At 43.0% G+C, this 22,316-nt stretch overlaps 1 protein-coding gene across 1 annotated transcript in view; it reads right to left on the bottom strand.

The window, feature by feature from the left end:
- Window positions 1-311: 311 nt before the first annotated feature.
- Window positions 312-22,316, bottom strand: part of ANTXR1 (ANTXR cell adhesion molecule 1) — a 258,267-nt gene continuing 236,262 nt past the window's right edge. Inside the window, exon 18 of the mRNA XM_005893586.3 lies at window positions 312-4,188. Within this exon, the coding sequence (XP_005893648.3) occupies window positions 3,928-4,188 (261 nt within the window). The 3' untranslated portion in view covers window positions 312-3,927. The remainder of the gene's footprint in view (window positions 4,189-22,316) is intronic.

Genomic DNA, 22,316 nt, shown 5'->3' on the forward strand with positions numbered 1-22,316 from the left:
GAAGCCTTGGGAAGAAATTGTGGAATGATTTTGTTTTCAGATGGTTTTATTCTAATTAAGATGAACTAAGGCTTAATGAGGACTTACAAAGAAACAGATTCAGGAACTAGTAAGAAACACTGTTTTACCTACAAAAAATATAAGTTGAATGTTGGACAGCTAAAGAAGAAAGAGTAATCAAGATAGTAGAAGGCACAAAATAATTTGGGAAATATAATCTGCAGAATGATAGCCATTTTTATGATCACAATGTTAAGCACTTGAGCAATCTGTACTTCATTTTCATAGCAAAGAGACAACCAGTAAAAGAGTTGATTTTCGGAATTTATTATTTTTTTTTAAAAAAAGCAACTTCCAAGGTTTGTCATTGTACACATTTAGCCCAGTCTTCTATAGCAGGTACAGCAATAACTGATCTTTATAACAATGACTCAGAGGCACTGAAGATCCATAATGTCTTCTGAATTATCACAGATAGAAGAAAGAATTAGAAGAAGAGTTTAATGTTAAGTGTATTTAAAACATCATATTCTAATTCTTTTAAATTGGTTATCCAAGTACAATAATATAGTAGAGTTCAGATAACTAGAAAACACGACTAGAACATCCCATTCCCATCTGATGTGCATTAACAGGCTTTTTACTGCATATATCTTTATTATAGTTTGCAAACTAATTCAACCCACTTTTACACAGCATTAATTTCTTTTTGAGTTGGTGCTGGGCTGAAAACTGTGGTGCAATATTTCATGTTTTTTTTTTTTTTCTAGTTCTTGGATGAATTTCCCTCTTCTGACCTGGTGTTTGAACTTTAGTGTGTATGAGACTTCCACATAGTCTCTGCCCATTCTAGATATATTTACAGTAAAGTTACCCACAGCCAGATATCCAAGACTATTAATTAATATGTCCACCAGCTCTGTTCTTGACTCTGGTAAAAGAGACCTTGTGTCTCACTGGAGTATGTGCCAAGCTACAGGCCAGACACTGTTTGTGAATTGGTCGTTAACAGAGGTAACCACTCAAGGTTCTTCTTAATGCTGTGCAAATAAGGGTCTCGTCATTTCAGTAACTATTTGTACATTTATAAAAGCAATACAGTCATGGGAAAAACCAACAAGCACAGCTTGGTAGAATAACCTGCCATGAAATTTCATTGGCCTTATAATAATTTACTACAACTGTTCCTTTTATTCACACTGGATAGGAAATGCTTCCATCTAACACATGGAATATGAATATATACAACAAAAAGTTGGTTTTTATTAAAAAAAAAACTTTGGGAGGACAATAATATGAGGGTTGAAAAAAATAATTTTGTGCAGTTTCCTGATCACAATCATATGTCTGCGACCTTTTACAAGGAATGACCCAAGTACGGACAGACTTATAAACCAGTTAAAGAATTTTCCTGCCTGTAATAGCCTACTATTCAAATATTACCTTATTCATACAGTATAGAAGTTTCTCCTTCTCCACTGTCATTCTAAAGGACTAGGGTTTACATGAAGAATCCGTTTTAAGGACAAACCCTGCTAATCCTCTTCAAAGCCATCATGTATTTGCAGTTCCCCATTTCATCAAAGAGTTTATCAAAACAACATCTTGGAAACTGCACAGGGGCTTCTGATTGATGAATGGTTGAGATTGTAAATGTTGCATTCTCACCTTATGCCTGCCGTCTTGATGCACAATGTTAACATTTTGGCTTGAACTTTTTGATGGCCGCAGTGAGCCCGGCGGCAGTGGTGTGGGGTGGACTGTTTTGTACCGCCAGCAGTCAAAACAGTGGCCAGGGGCTCAACGCCTCTAGGCCGTGAGCCTGGGAAACCCTTTGGCCTGTGGGATGGGTCTCTGGAGTCCAGCAATGGCACTGCGGGTCGCTGCGACAGTCTGACACCTGCTTCATGGAAGACTGTACTAAAGAAGAAGCCCAATGTTTTCAAAATAGATAATTTGGGCCAGGATGGGGTGGGGGGTGAGGGAGGGAGCCCTGGAAAACATCTCTGATTTTAGCTCTATGAGGAAGCTGTGGGCATCTCTGGAAGTGGCAGGCTGGAAGAAGGGAGGCCCAAGGTATGCCTGGGGAAGTGTCAGTTTGGTGTTGGCAATGCGTTTAGTGCCTGTAGCCCCCCACTAAGGCACTCTGCCTAGATCTAGTTTCCCCTGACTGTACCTTTTATGTCCAAAGGTTCCCCCATCCCCCCACACAATCCTTGTTTGCTTTTGCTTTCTAAAGTTGAGATGGCAATTAAGGATCATTTCTCTCTCAATTTGAACTGATGAGTGGTGGCTCTTCAGACTTATGGTTTGAAGGTTGTGAGGGAATCCTGGGCTCATTGGAAGATGTGCTGTGATTGATTAGCAATGTCTGCCCTGGCTACAAGCGTTGGTGTGTATGCAGTGCATGCTGCGTCCTATGTCTCTGTTCTAAGTAACGTGAAAGAATGAGACTGGCTTGGGGGGTTCTTGCAAGATCTTTGGAGACCACAGCCCAAAGCACCAAATTTGCATTTACTTTATATTCTGCTTTATTCTCGAAAAGATTTAAGAGTTTTACGACTTTTAAGACCTGTGGAAAGTTGGAGGGCGGGGTGGGGGGAGGGGCGTAATTTTGAACAGGCTGGTGCAGCAGGCCCTGAACAATGGCTTCTGTTTTCATCTTTGGGTGATGAAGTCTAATGTTTAGAAAGTGATTATGTAGCTTCCTGGTGACAACAGATTTAGAAAGACTTGGAGGAGTGGAGTGGTTCCCAGGCATGGTGGGAATTTCAGGCAGCTGATAGTATTTGTCAGTGTGCTGAAAAGCCAAGGAGAAATATATTTGCACCAGCTTTTTTGGGGGGATATATTCCTTAGTATGTTGGGACTATTGTCTCTCAGCTCTACCTAGAAGTCTCTGGTGCACAACTTAATGAAGAAAGAAAAACAAAATTAGTGAAATTGTGTGGTAGGTGCTAGTGATGCCATTTTGGGAAGGTCAACTCATATTTGTCTCTGGAAAATAGTATCAGTCACTTCTTCATATCTCAAGTGATCTACATTGAAGCCAAATCTTGATTTTTCTTTTAACATAAATCATGAATAAGTTGCTCTTCGACAGTGCTATTGTCTGTTGATTTAGGGGCCATGTTGGGCCAAAGCCAGCCACCTCTAGCTGCTGATGGCCTGTGAGCTTTAGAAACTGTCCGATGCTCCCACCAGTACTCGCCTGTCGATGCACACACCTGATTTCACTTACACAGCAACATGGCAACATACCTTTTCCATCTGTGAACAACCACCCTCTTCCTCACTTGGAAACTGGGAGAATCTGGAAGGTTTTATTCCTCTGCAAGTCCCAGAACATGCTTTTGGATACCTATCTGATGTTGAGTTTCTTGTCACAATGGGGACCCTAATCTTTCCCCAAAGTTGTAGGTGAAGGGTTTTGACCTTCTTGGCTGGCATGGAGAGGATTCCTTGGTTCGTAGGTCTAGGGTCAAGAGATGGAGGTGGTGTGGAAGAGGGAAGGCAGCACTTAGCAACCCAGCAATATGACTTCTTATCTGACGCTGCATTTCACCCTCAGAGAAATGATTTTCATATTGGTCTCCAGGAGACCCAATCCCACTTAGAGCATCTCAGCAGTTTCACTGTCTCTGGAACCTTCTAGAGATGATGGCTGGCTGGTGGCTATGATTGTGACTGTAGTTGCCTCATCACTGGTTTTCAGGCAATTCAAAATTTCAATTTCTTTCCGCTGATCACAATTGTTGGTGTACTGGTGTTACAAACAAATTTTTATAGTGTGTGAATGTCAGTGGGCGTTATCACCACTCTTTTCCAAAGTGGAAGCCCCCTCTAACTGAAAAGACTTGTTCTAACACCACAGAGGAGCCTCCTCCCCAAAGTTTCTGAGAGAACCCAGAGCATGAACTGTGGGTTCTAGACAGAAGGTCTAGGAGGAGGTCGGGAGGGGGGTGGCGCCCTGTTGGGAGGGGGAGCCTGCGGAGGAGGGGGGAGAATGGAAGGTGGGGATGGAATTGGAGGGGTGGGGGCACTGGGAGGTGGGGGAGGGCAATGGGGAGCAGGAGGTGGTGGGGTGTAGATGGGGGCAGGAGGCGGCGAGGTGGTGTGGTAGGCGTTGTTGAGGGGGTACTTGGCAGGCGGATTGTTCTTGACTCTGGTGAAGTTGATACAGCGTCCCTGAAAGAGAATCAGAGAAAAAGAAACATGAGCTGATGCTTGCTGGGGTTTTACAATAGGGCGGGTGGGAAGTGCAGGGAGCGGGCAGAAAGAAACCTGCAGAAAGCAGATGCTTTCTGTGAGAGTTTATGTCAGTGCTCTCAGCAGAGCACTGAAATAGAACCTGATAACAAATAAGCTCCCCATTTCCTTCTTCTGGGCTTACTATAGACAGAGTTAATTCTTAGGTACATTGATAAAGAGTCCAGGGCCCTCAAGGAGGAGAAAGGGGTCCGGGGCTCTCAAGGAGGTGAAAAGGAAAACTTTTTTTTCTACACTGCTTTGTCTTAGTCACATAAGATGTTATTTTCTTTAAGCCAAGAGCTAACAGTTACACAAAACTCATCTTGCTCAAGGGTATGTTTTTCCTTAAGCCTTGTACTAAGGAGGAGAAGGGGACGACAGAGGATGAGATGGCTGGATGGCATCACCGACTCGATGGACATGAGTTTGAGTGAACTCTGGGAGTTGGTGATGGACAGGCAGGCCTGGCGTGCTGCAATTCATGGGGTCGCAAAGAGTTGGACCGCGACTGAGCGACTGAACTGACTGAACTGAAGGATTATATAACAACAATGTATCTTGCTGAAAGACGTTTCTCCTTTTTAACAAGAACCTTCTGATTAATCTTGTTATCTTAAGATGTATGTTATGGGAGTGGGTCTGGTAAAGTATTTAAGGCCTTGATAAGACTAGCCAGTGGGGCACTCTCTGTCCCTCTTCTGATGTCTATGTCAGAAGCTTTCTCTGTTCTTTGTCACTGTAATAAAACTTCTGCCACAAAAAAGCTCTGAATATTCCAGCCTGGTCCCTGGTCCTGAAGCTAAATCTTCTTTGGAGATCATGAATCTGACATTGTTCACCATAAGCTATCATATTGGGGGCTTTTAAGAGAACTAAGTTGCCAAGGGAAAGGGGCAGAGTTCTCATTCCATAACTTCTTCGAGTTGGTAAAGGACACAGACCCTAAATTGTTGAGGCCAACACTATGTTGCAAAATTATTTGTTCAACTTCATTTTTGCCCCAGATTCTATCAAGGGTGCGGAAGAGAAGGGGACTGGATGCACAGGGTCAGGGCAAGAACAGAAGTCATTGAATTTAATCTCCTCAACAGCCTTGCCAGGCAGGTATTACTATCAATTGTTCTGTTGCACAGATGAGGGAACTGAGGCTCTGAAAGGTTAAACCACAACTAGGAAGAGGTGGGTTTGTTGTTCCCAGGACATGCCGCCGCCTGCTCCAGGCCCCTGCCTCCCTAGCGCAATGACATAGACAGTTTATCCTGCTTTTGCTTTGGCTGGGGAAGCCTTCTTCCAGGGTGCTGTGGCACCTGCGTGGGTGCCCTTAGATTCTTAAGAAATACAACCTGGGGACCTCTTATTGCAACACAGGCATCTTGAATTCTGTCTTTTCTCCACCCTTCCCAGGGACCCAGCTGGATAACATGGAGTAGACACCTGGAACACTTCCAACTGCCTCCTCAGAGTAGCCCTCTCCCCCCTGGGGCACTTCCTCTCTGCTCTGTGGAAGCACACACCCACTAGCTCTATTCCTTTAAAAAAAATTTTTTTTTAATTGGAGGATAATTACAATATTGTGATGATTTTCACCATATATCAACATGAATCAGCCATATGTACACATGTGTCCCCCCATCCTGAACCCCTTCCCACCTCCCTCCCCACCCCATCCCTCTGGGTTGTTCCAGAGCACTGACTTTCGGTGCCCTGCTTCATGCATCGAACTTGCACTGCTCATCTGTTTAACATATGGTAATTATGCATGTTTCAATGCTATTCTCTCGTATCATCCCACCCTCTCCTTCTCACACAGAATCCTAAAGTCTGCTCTTTACATCTGTGTCTCTCTTACTGTCTTCCATATAGGATTGTCGTGGTCCCGTCTTTTTAAATTCCATATAAATGCGTTTATACAATATTTGTATTTCCCTTTCTGACTCACTTCACTCGTATAATAGGCTCCATTTTCATCCACCTCATTAGACCTGACTCAAATGTGTTCCTTTTTATAGCTGAGTAATATTTCATTGTGTATATGTACCACAACTTCCTTATCCAAAGGACCAGTTAGACCTAATTGATATCTACAGGGCATTTCACCTAAAAACAATGGATTTCAGTTCTATTCTTAATCGGTGCTTGGGAGCCTTCCACTCAACACTGGGCTCTGCAAGGGATGGGAGCACAGGGCCTCTCCCCCTCATGAAGTTCTCCTTCTGGTATGTGGACCATCGCTCCCCCCTCATCACCTTTCCCATTCGACCCTCCCCCTCCTGTCCAGGCGGCGTGCTGGCCACCCCCGTGGGCCCTGGCCTTTTCCCAAACTCCCCACGCCCATGGGGGCATCTTCTCTCCCCACTGTGTGTCCTGGATGCTGACAGAACCCTTCCCCAGGAGGCTGAGGTGGGGTACCCGCTCTGAGGCTGTCCTTTTCTCCTCGTCCTGCTCATTTTAACCTGATTATAACCCATGACAGGGATGACGGGGATTACTCTGGGGCTTCCTCTGAGGAGGAAGTGTGGATTTTTCCTGGCTTCCTTCTTTAGGATGGACACCATCCTGTGCTGTCCAGCCTGGATGTGATGTGTCCTGACAGGCCAGGGTTTCCTTTTCCAGGCCTTTCGAGGAAGAGCCTGGGGGAGTAGGGAATGAAGAGGGTGTGACTGTTGACCTTAAGGACCAATTACCCAAAGGACAAGAGGGAAATACAAATGTGTGATCTGAGACTCGGGTGGGGGCGAGTCATGGCAGGGGCACAATGCAGGTTTGTGGGAGCTGATGGGGGCGGGGCCAGAGCACAGCTTTCCGCACACATGCGCCCCTCCCTGTGTCTTTCAGTCAGGAGTCAGGTTCTTTGTCTCCCACGTATCTTTCCCTGAAAAGTCCGGCTTCTACTCATTCCTTGCTTTCCTCCCTGAATTCTCTAGTTACCATCTACACATACTCCAAAGCCTGCATCCTATAATTGCTTTATTTGTAAATGCCTTGGCTTCCTGACTAGATGAGAAACTTCTGGAAGGCACTGGCCTTGTTTTGTCATCTGCTGCTCCACTGCTGGTTTAGGAATTATAAGGCCATATTTAGGTGCCAGCACCCCAATTCCTATGAGCTTGCATTTTATGAAATTAAACCAGGGCCTGACCTCATTAGGTTCTGATTGGGGTCCACTAACTGCAGAAATCAGCTACCATTGCATTGCTGGCAACTCCAAGATCATGGTCGGACTTTCTTGAGTTAATTTTGTGACCCAGTACTATGAATTCCTATTTGCTCAAGCAGCCCTCTTTTACAGCTTTATAAACCTAAGCCTCAGTTATAGTTTATTTATGATCCTGGATAGAGCGCTTTCTTTCAAGATGTGAAAGTCCTAATTTTATGACCGTCTGTGATAAGTTCCTTTAATGGGTAAGTCAGCGTTGGGATTTACTGTACTACATGTTCTGTCCTATGTTCCCAGATGTGCCCGACCAGACCAGGAGACTAGAGAAACCCATTTGCTTTAAAGCTGAAGGAAAGTTCCCTTCCTGGGGAAGGAGATGCTGATGCCTGTGGTCGAGTCCCCACGTACCTTCAGATCTCCTTTAGGGTTGGCTGTCCCACTATTCTCTCCCTCCCTCCAAGGATCAGTTGATGGTCAGGGTGGGCAAGAGATGAGGTGAATGAACCCAGAGATCCGTTTAATTATTTCATGCAATTGTAGCTAGTACTTTTACCAGAGACAAAATTAGGAGCTCCCAGGCTTCTCTATCAATATTTTCATTCATAACCCAGATTTGGATTCCTCAATGTCTTCAAAGGATTTGAAAGGATCCACTGAGCAAAATTCTCTCACATCTGTCAGCTAAAGATGGAGTAAAAGTAGGTAGGGGTTGAGGGGGGTGGTGATGAGAGTGGGGAGAAGAGAGATCTTCCTTGGTCAGCCCCTCCCCAGCCACCATCACAGCCTATGGCCATAGCAGCTGAGGGACAGGGGTGGGGTGGGGTGGGGGAGAGGCAGAGAGCGCTCCTTCCTATAGTCAGTAACACCCCAGGAGTGCCCTGGGGTCAACTGCTGCAGAGCACAGGCACAGGCCTAGCACGCTGGAGCGGAGTGCAACAGCTCGGAGCCAGAGGGGAGGGGGCAAGCTCACAGCCTCTGTCATGCCCCTCCTGGGTGACACCCCACTGTAAAATAATACACCACCTGCCACTCACTGTCAAGAGGAGGATTAACTTAATCAGCACTGGTGATGTGCTTGGCACTTGTTTGATAAGTGAAGTTGAGTCTATGTGGGGACACAGACAGTAATGTCTGTTGTGCTCAGACATGATAATGACCTTGTCTAGGGTAGAAAGGCCAGTTGGAGGTAGTAGCAGGTTTTCTGACTCCTAGTTTAGTGCCTTCTAGGAGGACTGTGGGGTAGAACCTCTACATTCCTCACCTGGCTTCTAGAATAAAACTGATACACAGGGGTGACAAAAAATGTAGCAATGGACATGTGACCAGAGCAGCTCCCAGAGCCCACTCACTTCCCCACCCTCCTCTGTCCTCCCGTCGCTGCGCCTCCTATGACTTATTCTTACAGGACACAGTTGACTGGCAGTGCTGTCACACGTACTTATCGTCCCCCAAAGAAGATGCAGACACCGCATAAATAGATCCCCGGAGTCAGTTACAGTAAGACGCAGTTAGGACTTCAGGGAGGGGTGTGGCTACAAATTAAATTCTTAAAACCTGGAGCCAGAGGAGCCAACACAAACACTGTAACACTTAGACCATATAATTGGCCTAAAGATCAGTTTACACGACATCAGTTTTTGCTTGTGAGAGGGTAATAGAAAGGCCAGATGCTTTCAGTGTCACATATGCCAGCGAATCTGCACCAGTGTTTGGTTAAAAGGTTGCTAGGACGGTAGAAGCACTTAGTTCCTCCATGGGTCTCTGTAACCAGGTTAATTCTTTGCACTATTGCTTTTGGGTGGTTTGATTCAGAGCCAATATTTGGTTTTGACCTCAGTTTACCTCATTGCTCTTTTACAAAGTAAAAATGCCAGTTATTTTTACATGTTAGCAATAAAATGTCCTGATTAAATTTTAAGAAGAAAATGCAACAGTATTTCCTGCTAAGTGGAGGCAGAGCAGGATGCTAGGTGGCGTTCCCTCCAAACTGAAAAATTCCACTTTGATTTGGTTGCATGGGAAATAGATGGGGAAACAGTGTTAGACTTTATTTTTCTGGGCTCCAAAATCACTACAGATGGTGACTGCAGCCATGAAATTAAAAGATGCTTACTCCTTGGAAGAAAAGTTATGACTAACCTAGATAGCATATTCAAAAGCAGAGACATTACTTTGCCAACAAAGGTTAGTCTAGTCAAGGCTATGGTTTTTCCTGTGGTCATGTATGGATGTGAGAGTTGGACTGTGAAGAAGGCTGAGTGCTGAAGAATTGATGCTTTTGAACTGTGGTGTTGGAGAAGACACTTGAGAGTCCCTTGGACTGCAAGGAGATCCAACCAGTCCATTCTGAAGGAGATCAGCCCTGGGATTTCTTTGGAAGGAATGATGCTAAAGCTGAAACTCCAGTACTTTGGCCACCTCATGTGAAGAGTTGACTCATTGGAAAAGACTCAGATACTGGGAGGGATTGGGGGAAGGAGGAGAAGGGGACGACAGAGGATGAGATGGCTGGATGGCATCACTGACTCAGTGGATGTAAGTCTGAGTGAACTCTGGGAGTTGGTGAGGAACAAGGAGGCCTGGTGTGCTGCGATTCATGGGGTTGCAAAAAGTCAGACACGACTGGGCAACTCATCTGATCTGATCTGAATGGTGTTGGGAGGATTCTTAGAAACGTCCAGGCACATTATCCACTTTATTTATTATCAAACCCCATTAGCTAAGTATTATCATCAGTGTATAGAAAGGAAGTCGACTGAGGAGGTAGAACTATTTAAATAACGTGCCCAAGACCATACAGCTGGTAAATTGTGGGAATGGGATTAAAATCTAGCTCTGCTTGCCCTAGGCTCTCATTCACACCCCCTTTACTGTATTATCCTGAATATAGACTAAAAGTGCTAATAAAGCTGTTGAAGCACTTGTAGATAGTATCATATAATGTAGTACTTGGCCACAGTCCATCAGCTGTCAAGAGATCTTTCCAGAACCTAAGTCTGGTCAATTCACTCCCCAGGTCACCATCATTCAATGGCTCCCACTGATGCTGAAGCTGAAACTCCAATACTTTGGCCACCTGATGTGAAGAACTGACTCATTTGAAAAGACCTTGATGCTGGATTGAAGGTGGGAGAAGAAGGGGAGGAAAGAGGATGAGATGGTTGGATGGCATCACCAACTAGATGGACATGAGTTTGAGTAAACTCCGGGAGGTGGTGATGGACAGGGAGGCCTGGCGCGCTGTAGTCCATGGGGTCGCAAAGATTGGACACGACTGAGTGACTGAACTGAACTGAGTCAACTTTAAAGTAAATTCCAACCACCTCCTTCCAATAGCATACGTAGCCTTTTGTGATCTGGTCCTTACTTACACCTTTCAATTAAATTCTTGCTCTTCTATTGCAGGATGTTTAGCTGAGCACATCCTAAGCTCTCCACAAATATTTATTTAATGAAGTCTGTACTCTGCCACTTGGTTTTCTTCTCAATATAAACTGTGTTCCCCAATGTGTGGGTGAATATTTTTGAGGCTCTATCTGCTTCTTCTCCTTTTGAGGTCTTCATAGCAGCATGAGGGTCAAGTTTAGGCTGGCACTCAGCGAATACTGCTCACATCTCCAAGTCTCTCTGAGGTGGAGCAAGCCTTCTTAGGAAGCTCAGATTTCCCCTGCAAGTTTAGTTTCTCAGAGGACCAAAACTCCATGGTCTCACAGCTCTGTGTTTACATCTCCTCAGGTATCCTGTGATGCTTTCCTTTGACCGTAGGAGTGGTACGAATTCTATGTATTCCCTTTGATTTCCACACTTGAAATGTTGAAACATATCTTTTTCCACACTTGAAATGTTTAAACATATCTTTTTAGGCTACTTTTTATTGATTTATCAAGGGAAGTTGGTCTTCAATAAAACTTTCTATCTAAATTGGAGAGGACACACTCTGAAATGATCGTGGGATAGGCAGGATGAAAGATCTTATTCACCAGGTTCTGGCTTCTTCCCAGCTTTGAACTGCAGACAGATGGTCCAGGAAGAATAGGCAGGAAGCTGGGGGTGTGGGACTGTGGTCTGTCTGCCCTGCGGGTCTGGCCTGGGAGGCAGAGCTCTACCCCCAGTTCTGCCTCTAGCATATGAAACCCTGAGTCCCTTTCTCTCTTGGGTCTCAGCCTCATCATCTCTGAAACAAAACTGTTGTGCTTGCTAGATGATGTCCAAAGACCCTTCAGCTCGAATGTTTTAAAATTCTATCAAAATTCAAACTGCCTTGGAACACTTTAAGTTGGATACTTTAATCTGAAGTCTTTGGGGGCATCCAGTTTGCACATCTTTTTATAGACTATTTAGTTTGGCTAACTCTTTGTATTGCATATTTTCCATTTGGTCATCAGATTTATAGAACATTAATAGACTGAAAATTCAGAATTGGATTCTTTATGCTCTGCTCTTTTTTGTTACCATGGTAAAGGATTCAAGCTTGCCTGCGGGTTCTGAATTTGGGTTTGCGGGAGATGTGTGAGAAGAGCTGAGGTCTGATTGTGTGCAGAAGACTTGCCAGTGGTGAGCTCATGTGTGCTGAGTGCTGTAAAACATCTGTTTGGGTATCAGGCACCCTCAATGGAGAGGGAGCTGGCCTTCAGAGATGGTTAAAAATATGCCATGGCTTCCACTGATTAAACCAAATAGTTTCCTACGAACAGAGGTCACTTAAGGAAATCGGATTTCACAGGAAGAATATGAAAATAATCAGACGGAAAATGGAGAACATGTCTGCCAAGTTTCGTCTGACGAATACCTTTACTCTCTGGTCTAGTTCCTCCATTGATTGTCCTGCTTGGAGGTATTTCTCAAGTTACAAGTGGATCAGGTTTCCAAAGTTTGTTTTATGTCAGTTGTTTAGAATTAGGAGCATAGTTCCTAACTTACATCATTCTAGTAAATGGGGGTTGGTTCTCAGGCTAGACCACAAAAAGCTCACTGGCGTGTTGAAGCAACTGATGTAATTCTGCTGAAGTAGATGCTCTGGTGATAAATGAGGCACATGACCAATGAACAGATGGAGGATGGGATTTGAAGACTGCATCAGGCCTATTCTTCTGCCTGAATCTCTTCATTAGTCATTTGTGCATTTCTTTCCCACAAATGGTTTTTGAGTGCAAACCATGTCCTGGACACCTTATAAGGTGCTGCAGACAGTGCTGAGCAACCAAACACAGTCCTGGCCCTCAAGAAGAATATAGTCCAGAAGTGGAGGTAGACAGCAATCAAACAATCCCACAAATAAATGGATCTCAGCACCCATGGGCTTCCCTGGTGGCTTAGACGGTAAAGAATCCGCCTGCAGTGTGGGAGACCTCACTTTGATCCCTGGGTTGGGAATATCCCCTGGAGGAGGGCATGGCAAGGGACTCCAGTATTCTTGTCTGGAGAATCCCCATGGGCAGAGGAGCCTGGCGGGCTACAGTCCATCTACAGTTGCACATGACTGAGTGATTAAGCACACACAGAACACAATATTTGTGTTCGTGGGACTGTCCTTGGTCATAGTTGACTGGTCAGGGGAGTGGACACCTAATTTGAGGTAGATGGATCAGATTCTCTCTTCTGGAAGTTTGGAATTATGACTAAATTTGCAGGTAGTCATTCAGTTAGGGTTGATCTCAGTTAGGAAATATAAGTGGAAACTGGGGGATGGCCATCTACTGCCACATTCAGGGAGAAGCAGAGTTCTGATTCTCTTACAAATGATGAATACTTTATTTATTTTATGCTTGGCTGCATCAGGTCTTAGCTGCAGTACACGGGATCTTCGTTACAGCATGCAGGATCTTTTGTTGTGATGTGTGGATTCTCTAGTTGAGGCACGTGGGCTCAGTAGCCCCGTGGCACATGGGATCTTAGTTTCTCAACTAGAGATTGAACCCGCATCCCCTGTGTTGCAAGGCAGATTCTTAACCACTGGACCACTAAAGAAGTCCCTGATTCTCTCTAAGATCTCTCCATCCATTCTTTCCTCCATTGAGCCACTCAGTGAACCTGTCTTCCTGCTTTCTGCCTTTCTCTTTTCCAGTGACATTTTGGTTTCCATGTAAAATTTATATGTAGCAGGCAGGAGGAGAAGAGGGCAACAGAGGATGAGATGGTTGGATGGCATCACTGACTCAACGGAATGAGCTTGAGCAAGCTCTGGGTATGGTGAAGGACAGGGATGCCGGGTGGGCTGCAGTTCACCAGGTCACAAAGAGTCAGATATGACTTAGTGACTGAACAACAAATGCACATAGATATACACATATATGCACAAACAGGGATAAATAGAACTATATAGAAGATGTGGGTTTCCCTAGTGGCTCAGCAATAAAGAATTCGCCTGCAATGCAGGAGATACAGGTTCAATCCCTGGGTTGGGAAGATTCCTTGGAGGAGAAAATGGCAACCCACTCCAGTATTCTTGCCTGGAAGACCCCATGGACAGAGGAGCCTGGCAGGCTACAGTCCATGGGATCACAAAGAATTGGATACAACTGAGCGACTGAGCATGCATACAATAAGGTGTATGTATGCCTGTATATGGGCTTCCCTGGTGGTTCAGATGGTAAAGAATCTGCCTGCATGTGGGAGACCTGGGTTCAATTCGTGGATTGGGAAGATCCCCTGGAGGAGGGCATGGCAACCCACTTCAGTATTCTTGCCTGGAGAATCCCCATGGACAGAGAAGCCTGTCGGGCTACAGTCCATGGGGTTTCAAAGGGTCGGACACAACTGAGTGACTAAGCACAGCACATGCCTGTATATATAAACATTCATATATTTCTATATGTAAATATAAACATATATATAATCATATACATATTACATAAACACACAGTCAATGTTGTCTTCCTGCTTAAATTCTTCAGTCTCTCCACCTTCTACGGGAAAATATCCAAGCTCCTCAGCGCGAATTGGTCCTGATCCCTTGGTATTTCTTTCTGCCAATTTCATGTGCTTTTCTTTTTTTGAACCCTACACTTCAGCTTTGGTCCATCACTGGAAATGAAGATACCACACTTTAGCTTTTCATTTATAAGTTACAGAGACACCTGTCTTGCCTCCTTCCTCTTCCCCAAAGTCAGAGCCGAGGGCGAAGAGAAGGGTGTGCTGTGAGTGGTGATGCCAGAATTCTTCTCTGCTCCCTTTCCTCCACTGCACCCTTACCCTGTCTATAAATCTCATATAATAGCCTGCCTTTTATGTGCTGTTCGTGGAAAAGGATCCAAGGTCAATTCCTTTAGTTATTTGATGCATTTTGCTGACACACATACTGGCCTGCTCTCCATAATAACTTCTTTGGATGCCAAAACTGAGGGTAAGATGAAAGTACGAAGGAAATATTTGGTAACGAGAACAAACTAGAAAAGTGAAAGGGTAGAAATATATAAAAATGGCACATTTTTAGTGGGACACGTGTAAACACAGGGTTTGTTAAGAACGACGACTGAGATAAGACATTTAAGAGCAAAATTCCCCCCTTTTTTTCTGATTACTAAGTTCTACAATTTATTTGTGGAAAGTTTGGAAATGCACAAAGGAAGGAGGGAGAAAAGGAGGGAAGAATTTTAATGCTCACCCTCAGAGTTGTGCTCATTCTTTCAGATCACACACACGCATACACACACACAGAGTGGGCACATGTTTACAAAAAATTGTATCATCATCTGTCAAAGTTTTTTAAATAAAATGCTATCATCATTTCTCCCCTGCCATTTTCAACGGTTGCATAATCTGTCACATGAAGTACCAAATGCAATTATTAAATTCTTTACTGGGTATTATGAGTCTGTTTAATTTCTAACTATCCTCATATTTCTAAAATAAACTTCTGAAAATTGTTAATTTTTGATTTGGGATTTTTGTACCAATTTTCATATGTGAGATTGGCCACTTTTGTTCTTTTTATCATCAAGGTAGTAATTTTCACTAAAGGAATTGGGAAGATTTTCATCTTTTTTGTATATTCTATATTTGTGAAATAGCCTAAGAATTATTAGGTCACTAAAGAATGAGAAAATGCTCTCAAAATCTTTCTGGACATGTTATTTTTTTTAAGTGCAGCTTATTGATGGTTTTAAAAGTTTTTGCCACAGATATTGACCTATTCAGGCCTTATAGTTTTTCTTGCATATTTTCTTGCATATTTCTTGAGTCTATTTCTATAACTTATCCTTTCTTAGAACATCATTCATTTTATCAAGATTTTTTAATCCCTTGCATAGATCTATGCTTTGTACATAGGAAATTCTTACAATTAAGCAAATCTTTCTTTGTGATAATACCCTTTTTCTCATTATCCATATTATACATATTTACATATCCTGACTTTTCTGAATTTCAAAGATTTGTCAATGATATTGGTATTTGCAAAGAAAACTTTTTAAGATTTATTTCTCAGTTCTACTCATTTTGTTTGGTTTTCATTAATTTGTTCTTAGACTCACAGACTTCTTGTTACTGTTTTTTGTAGATTTGTTTCATATTCTTTTCTAATTTTTAACTCAATGCTTAGCTCATTGTTTTCATTTTTTCTAATAATGAAAAAAATTAAGGCTATGATTTTTTCCAGTTCCCATAGGTTTTAATTGTGGTGTTCTAATTGTCTTTATTTTCTAGAATCCCAGTAATTGTCATTTTCATTTCTCCTTAGACTCAACAGTAATTTATGAGAGTGTTTTAAAACTTCTAAGGGCTTTAAAAAATAGTTAAATTCTTATTCCTAACTTCCAGGAGTGGTTTGTTTATTTGTATTTTTGGTGGTGATGTGGTGGGAAAAACGTAGCTTGTAAAATTATATTTTTTCTCCTCTTCCCAGTTTTCTTTGTTGCCTAAGTTATAGTAATTTTTCACAAATTTAAAAAATACTGTGAATTTTCTAGTTGATGGGTACACTGTTAAAGAAATACCCAAAAATCTATTTTTATTAGATTATAATAATCTATCTGTTGTTTATTTATTTTTTCATCAGCTTGATCTGTTGAAGTCTAAGAGTGGTATGTGTTTATTAATTCCTCTATGCTTCAATTTTAAACAATTGTATTTGCCCAAATTTTGCTTTGCTGCGTTAGTCATTGGGCCACCCAAGAGCAGCAGGGGAGGGGCCTCTCTCAGAGCAGTCTAGGCAGAGAGTTCTGTTCCAAAGAATTCTCTCTTCCTGTTTGGGTAGCTTGTCTGCAGGAATGGCTACCATCAACTCCTTCCTCCCTCTGGGTACAGGCTTCTGCCCCTGGTGAGGAAGAGTCCATTTTTCCACACTCTTGAATCTGGTTTGTGATAGTTTATTTATTTAGAGTTATTTATTTATTTGTTTTTGGTTGCGCTGGGTTTTTGTCGCTGCTCCCGGGCTTTCTCTAGCTGCAGTGAGTGGAGGCTACTCTTCGCTGCCGTGTATGGTCCTCTCAGTGCAGCAGGTTCTCTGTTGCAAAGCACGGGCTCTAGGTGCAAGGGCTTCAGTAGTTGCAGAGCACGGGCTCAGTATTTGTGCTGCATGGGCTTAGTTGCTCCATGCGGCATGTGGAATCTTCCCGGACCAGGGATCATACCTGTGTCCCCTGCACTGGCAGGCAGGTTCCTATCCACTGTATCGCCAGGGAAGTCCTGTGATAGTTTTGAATAATGAAACATAATGGAGATGATGTACTAGCTTTGAGACTGATATCAAGTGGCCTGGAAGTTTCTGCTTCCTGTTTTTGGTGCCCTGAGACTCGGTGTAAGAGGTCCAGACTACTGCAGTGAAAGGCCATGTGGGGAGCACTGGGCACAGCCAGGTGAGAGAAGAAGCCTTCCTGGACATCTAGCCCAGTCGATCCTGATGACTCTAGCCCTAGCCACCATCTGACGGCAACCTCATGAGAGACCAGACCCCAGGTGAGTCAGGTCAGCCCACAGAACTGTGAGAGAAATAGCAAGTTATTGTTTTAAACCACATCGTGTACACTACAGAGCAATCACCACCGCAGGTCTAGTTACCATCCCTCACTATACAGTTGACCCCTCACCCATTTTGTCCACCCCCACCTCTTTCCCCTTTGATAACAGCTAATCCGTCCTCTGTATCTATAAGTATTTTTGTTGTTGTTGGTTGTTTTTTAGATTGCACATATGAGTGATGGACTATGGTGGCTGTCTTTGACTTATTAGCTAAGCATAATATCCTCAAAGTCCATCCATATTGTTGCAAATAACAGGATTTCATTCTTTTTTATGGCTGAGTAGTACTCCATTGTGTTTATGTGTATGAAAAGTAAAAATGAAAGTGTTAGCCTTTCAGTTGTGTCCTACTCTTTGCGACCCCATGGACTGTAGCATGCCAGGCTCCTCTGTCCATGGAATTCTCCAGGCAGGAATACTGGAGTGGGTTGCCATTCCCTTCTCCAGGGGAACTTCCCAACCCAGGGATTGAACTCTGGTCTCCTGCACTGCAGGCAGATTCTTTACCATCTGAGTGCACCTGGGAAGCCCATTTATATGTGTGTGTATCTGGAAAATCCCATGGACAGAGGAGCCTGGTGGGCTGCAGTCCATGGGGTCGCTAAGAGTCGGACATGACTGAGCGACTTCACTTTTTCATTTTCATGCACTGGAGAAAGAAATGGCAACCCACTCCAGTGTTCTTGCCTGGAGAATCCCAGAGATGGGGGAGCCTGGTGGGCTTCTGTCTATGGGGTCGCACAGAGTCGGACATGACTGAAGCGACTTAGTTAGTAGTAGTATATATATATATATATATATATATATACACATATGTGTGTATATGTATACATACATACACATGTATACACATATGCACATATACATACATACACACCACATCTTCTTTATCCATCCATCCACTGACAGACACTTAGGCTTTTTCCATATCTTGGCTATTGGAAAAAATGCTTCAGTGAACACACAAGAGTCTATGTCTTTCCAAGTTAGTGTTCAGAAGTGGAATAGCTGGGTCATATGGTAATTCTGGGCTTCCCAAGTGGCACTAGTGGTAAAGAACACACCTGCCAATGCCGGAGACATAGAGATGTGGGTTTGATTCCTGGGTTGGGAAGATCCCCTGGAAGAGGGCATGGCAACTCACTCCTGTATTCTGGCCTGGGGAATCCCATGGACAGAGGAGCCTGGCAGGGTACACTCCACGGAGTCACACAGGGTCAGACGCAACTGAAGTGACTTAGCACACACACACACACACACACACACTATTCTTCATTTTTTAAAAAATCTTAATACTGTTTTCCATAGTGGCTGCACCAATTTACATTCCTACCAGCAGTGCGCAGGGTTCCCTTTTCTCCACATCCTCTCCAACATTTTTATTCCTTGTCTTTTTCATAATAACCATTCTAACAGGGGTGAGGCAGGATCTCATTGTGGTTTTGATTTGCATGTCCCCGATAACTAGTGGATGCCTGTTGGCCATACGTGTGTCTTTTTTTTTATTTTTGGTACTTAAAAAAACTTTTTTTTAATTGGAGGATAATTGCTTTACAATGTTGTGTTGGTTTCTGCCATACAACAATGTAACAGCCAAAAGTATACAAATGTCCCCTCCCTCTTGAAACTCCCTTCCACCCCCTACTTCATCCCAGCCCTCTATGCTTTCACAGAGCATTGGGTTGAGCTCCCTGTGTTACACAGTGGCTTCCCACTAGCTATCTATTTTACATATGTAAATTCGATTCTGGTCAATGCTACTCTCTGAATGCGTCCCACCCTCTCCTTCCCCTGCAGTGTCCACAAGTCTGTTCTCTATGTCTGTGTCTCTATTCTTCCGCTGCAAATAGGTTCATCAGTACCATTTTGCTAGATTCCATGTGTGCTAAGTCGCTCCCGTCATGTCTGACTCACGTCCGACCGATGTGATCCTATGGACTGTAGCCTACCAGGCTCCTCTGTCCATGGAATTCTCCAGGCAAGATGGGGAGGGAGATGGGAGAGAGGGATTTGTTGAGGTTTGACAGAAAACAATAAAATTCTATAAAGCAATTATCCTTCAATTAAAAAAAAAAAAAAAAAAGAATACTGGAATGGGTTGCCATGCCCTCCTCCAGGGGATCTTCCTGACTCAGGGATCAAACCCATGTCTCTTATGCATCCTGCATTGGCTGGAGGGTTCTTTACCATCAGCGCCAATTACATGATATTTATTTTTCTCTTTCTGACTTACTTCACTCTGTTCATCCACCTCACTAGAAGGGACTCAAATCTGCTCCTTTGTATGACTGTTGTATATATGTGCCACAACTTCTTTATCCAGTCATCTGTTGATGGGCACCTAGATTGCTTCCATGTCCTAGCTATTGTAAATAGTGCTGCAATAAACACTGGGGGTACATGTGTCTTTTTGAATTATGGTTTTCTCAGGGTACATGCCCAGTAGTGGGATTGCTGGGTCATATGGTATTTTTATCCCTAGTTTTTAAATAAATCTCCATACTGCTCTCCATAGTGGCTGTATCAATTTACATTCCCACCAACTGTGCAAAGTTCCCTTTTCTCCACATCCTCTCCAGCATTTATTGTTTGTAGATTTTTTTGATTATGGCCATTCAGACTGGTGTGAGGTGATACCTCATTGTAGTTTTGATTTGCATTTCTCTAGTAATGAGCGATGTTGAGCATTTTTTTTTTCCCTTTGTTTATTGGCCATCTGTATGTCTTCTTTGGAGAAATGTCTGTTTAGGTATTCTGCCCATTTTTTGATTGGGTTGTTTGTTTTTCTGATATTGAGCTGCATGTGCTGCTTGTATATTTTGGAGAGTAATCCCTTATCAGTTGTTTCATTTACAATTATTTTCTCCCATTTGGAGCTGTAGGAATTAACTTTCCTGTATGTCTTCTTTAAACTCAGACAGTGTGATACCTTCAGCTTTGTTTTTCTTTTTCAAGGTTATTTTGACTATTTGGGATCTTTTGTGATGCCATACAAGTTTTAGAACTATTTGTTTTAGTTCTGTGAAATATGCCATCATGCAAGCATGCACACTAAGTCACTTTAGTCATGTCTGACTCTTTGTGACCCCATAGATTATAGCCCATCCTCTGTCCATGGATACTCCAGGCAAGAATACTGGAGTGGTTTGCCATGTCCTCCTCCAGGGGATCTTCCCAACCCAGGGATCAAACCCACATCTCCTGCATAGCAGGCAGATTCTTTACCGCTGAGCCATGGGGGAAGCCTTTGTAGCCATTATATTTTAGAGTGACTTGTCACAGAATGGTACTGAAATAAGTGGTAACTCATCTAGTAGGATCATTCCTTTTTGTGGAGTTGAGTAAAGGAATTGTGGGTTTCTCTTTTTTTGTGGATTCAACTTGGTATCCTTCAAAGGTGTTGGTAAGGACCATGATCTTTGCTCTACTTATTGACTGATTGGCTAGGACTTCAGATGGCTAGAATCCATGGGACCTCAGGAGACAGATAAGCTTGCTGAATGAGAGAAAGATATAACCCCAAAGGAAACCATCACAATTTTCCCTTTTTGTTCTCTTGATATTACCCTGCTGCTGCTGCTGCTAAGTCGCTTCAGTCGTGTCCAACTCAAATGTAGGCTGTTATGGTGATGAGAAAAGTTGAACTGGGAAAGAAATAGGCAAGATGTTGCAATATTGAAAGGCTTTTCCTTGTTTATACACTTGTGTGAGCTTACTTATGTGAGCTGGGCCCGAGATATCCCATCACTTACTTCTATGCTGCCAGTGGGTAGCTCAAAGTTGAAAGGTCTTCCCTGCTTCTGCAGTCAAGTGAAGTAACTATGCTCCAATTGCCATTCCAGCACTGAAAGTCTTTAACCATATTTTTATAAGTACCCTGACAGAGAGGAAATACAGTAAGATAAAGTAATCCTGCCACTCAAATGTGGATGAATAAGTTCTGTCCTAAGGTTACATGAAAGTCTGCTAAGTGCCCATGTCTAAACTATGCCTAAAGTTGCAATGAATTACTTGTCATGCAAATGAATGTATTAGTGAGTCCATGTAGAGAAGGACTCACTTTTATGGCTTCTGAGGAAGATCAATATGCCATTGCGGTCAACAAAGACAAAAACACACACAGTGACATAAGGAACTGCTTTACAAATGAGTTTCCCATTTGATGCTTAAATCCCCTATTTATGTCTCATCATTATATAAAACCTTGACGTATTATGTCTGCACCTGTCTAGTTTGGACACATCTTAAAAACAACAACAAAAGAAGGAATAGGACCAGAGAAAGGAGATCCAGGAAACGTGATCAGTGGCCAAAGGGACTCTAAAAATTCAGAGCATTCAGGGTAGCAAGACAAAGATGTATGCAGAGATTCCAAGGGTCACGCACTTAGAAGTGGAATTAATTGAAAACATTTGCTGATTCAAGAGGAAATGAATGGTGCTGAGCGGTCAGACCTGAGGTAGCATGCCCTAAATATTGTTTCTAAGCATGCCCTAAATATTGTTTCTAAGCTTTGCTTTTCTAAAAACCAGCCCTTGGTATTGACCATTTTCTCTTCATTGGTGGTATCAAGTTCAATGTTGGGTCCTGCTAAGCAGTGCAGCAATTATTTTTCCAAAAAGCCTGGTTTTAATTGACATTTTGGATGGGTCTCAGTAATAATGTTGCTTTCATGCACTTTTCTAAAATTTAAGAAAACACTGTGGCATGGTCATGCTGAGTGAGTGAAAGTCTGACCCAAGATGAACTAATTTTATTCAGAGACTTCCTTCTCTCCCTTTCTGTCTCTTCCAGTTAACAATCTTGAGGATATTTTTCCTGTCCTTGTCCATAATCCCAGTTAAATGAATCGGACTACTTAGAACTATCATTAATATAGTCTATTTATTATTTTATTTATGTTGAGATATTTGCCTTAAAAAATAGGGGCCAGAAGATAAACTGAGATTGC

The sequence above is a fragment of the Bos mutus genome, chromosome 11 (assembly GCF_027580195.1).
Source record: "Bos mutus isolate GX-2022 chromosome 11, NWIPB_WYAK_1.1, whole genome shotgun sequence".
NCBI classification, from domain to species: Eukaryota; Metazoa; Chordata; class Mammalia; order Artiodactyla; family Bovidae; genus Bos; species Bos mutus.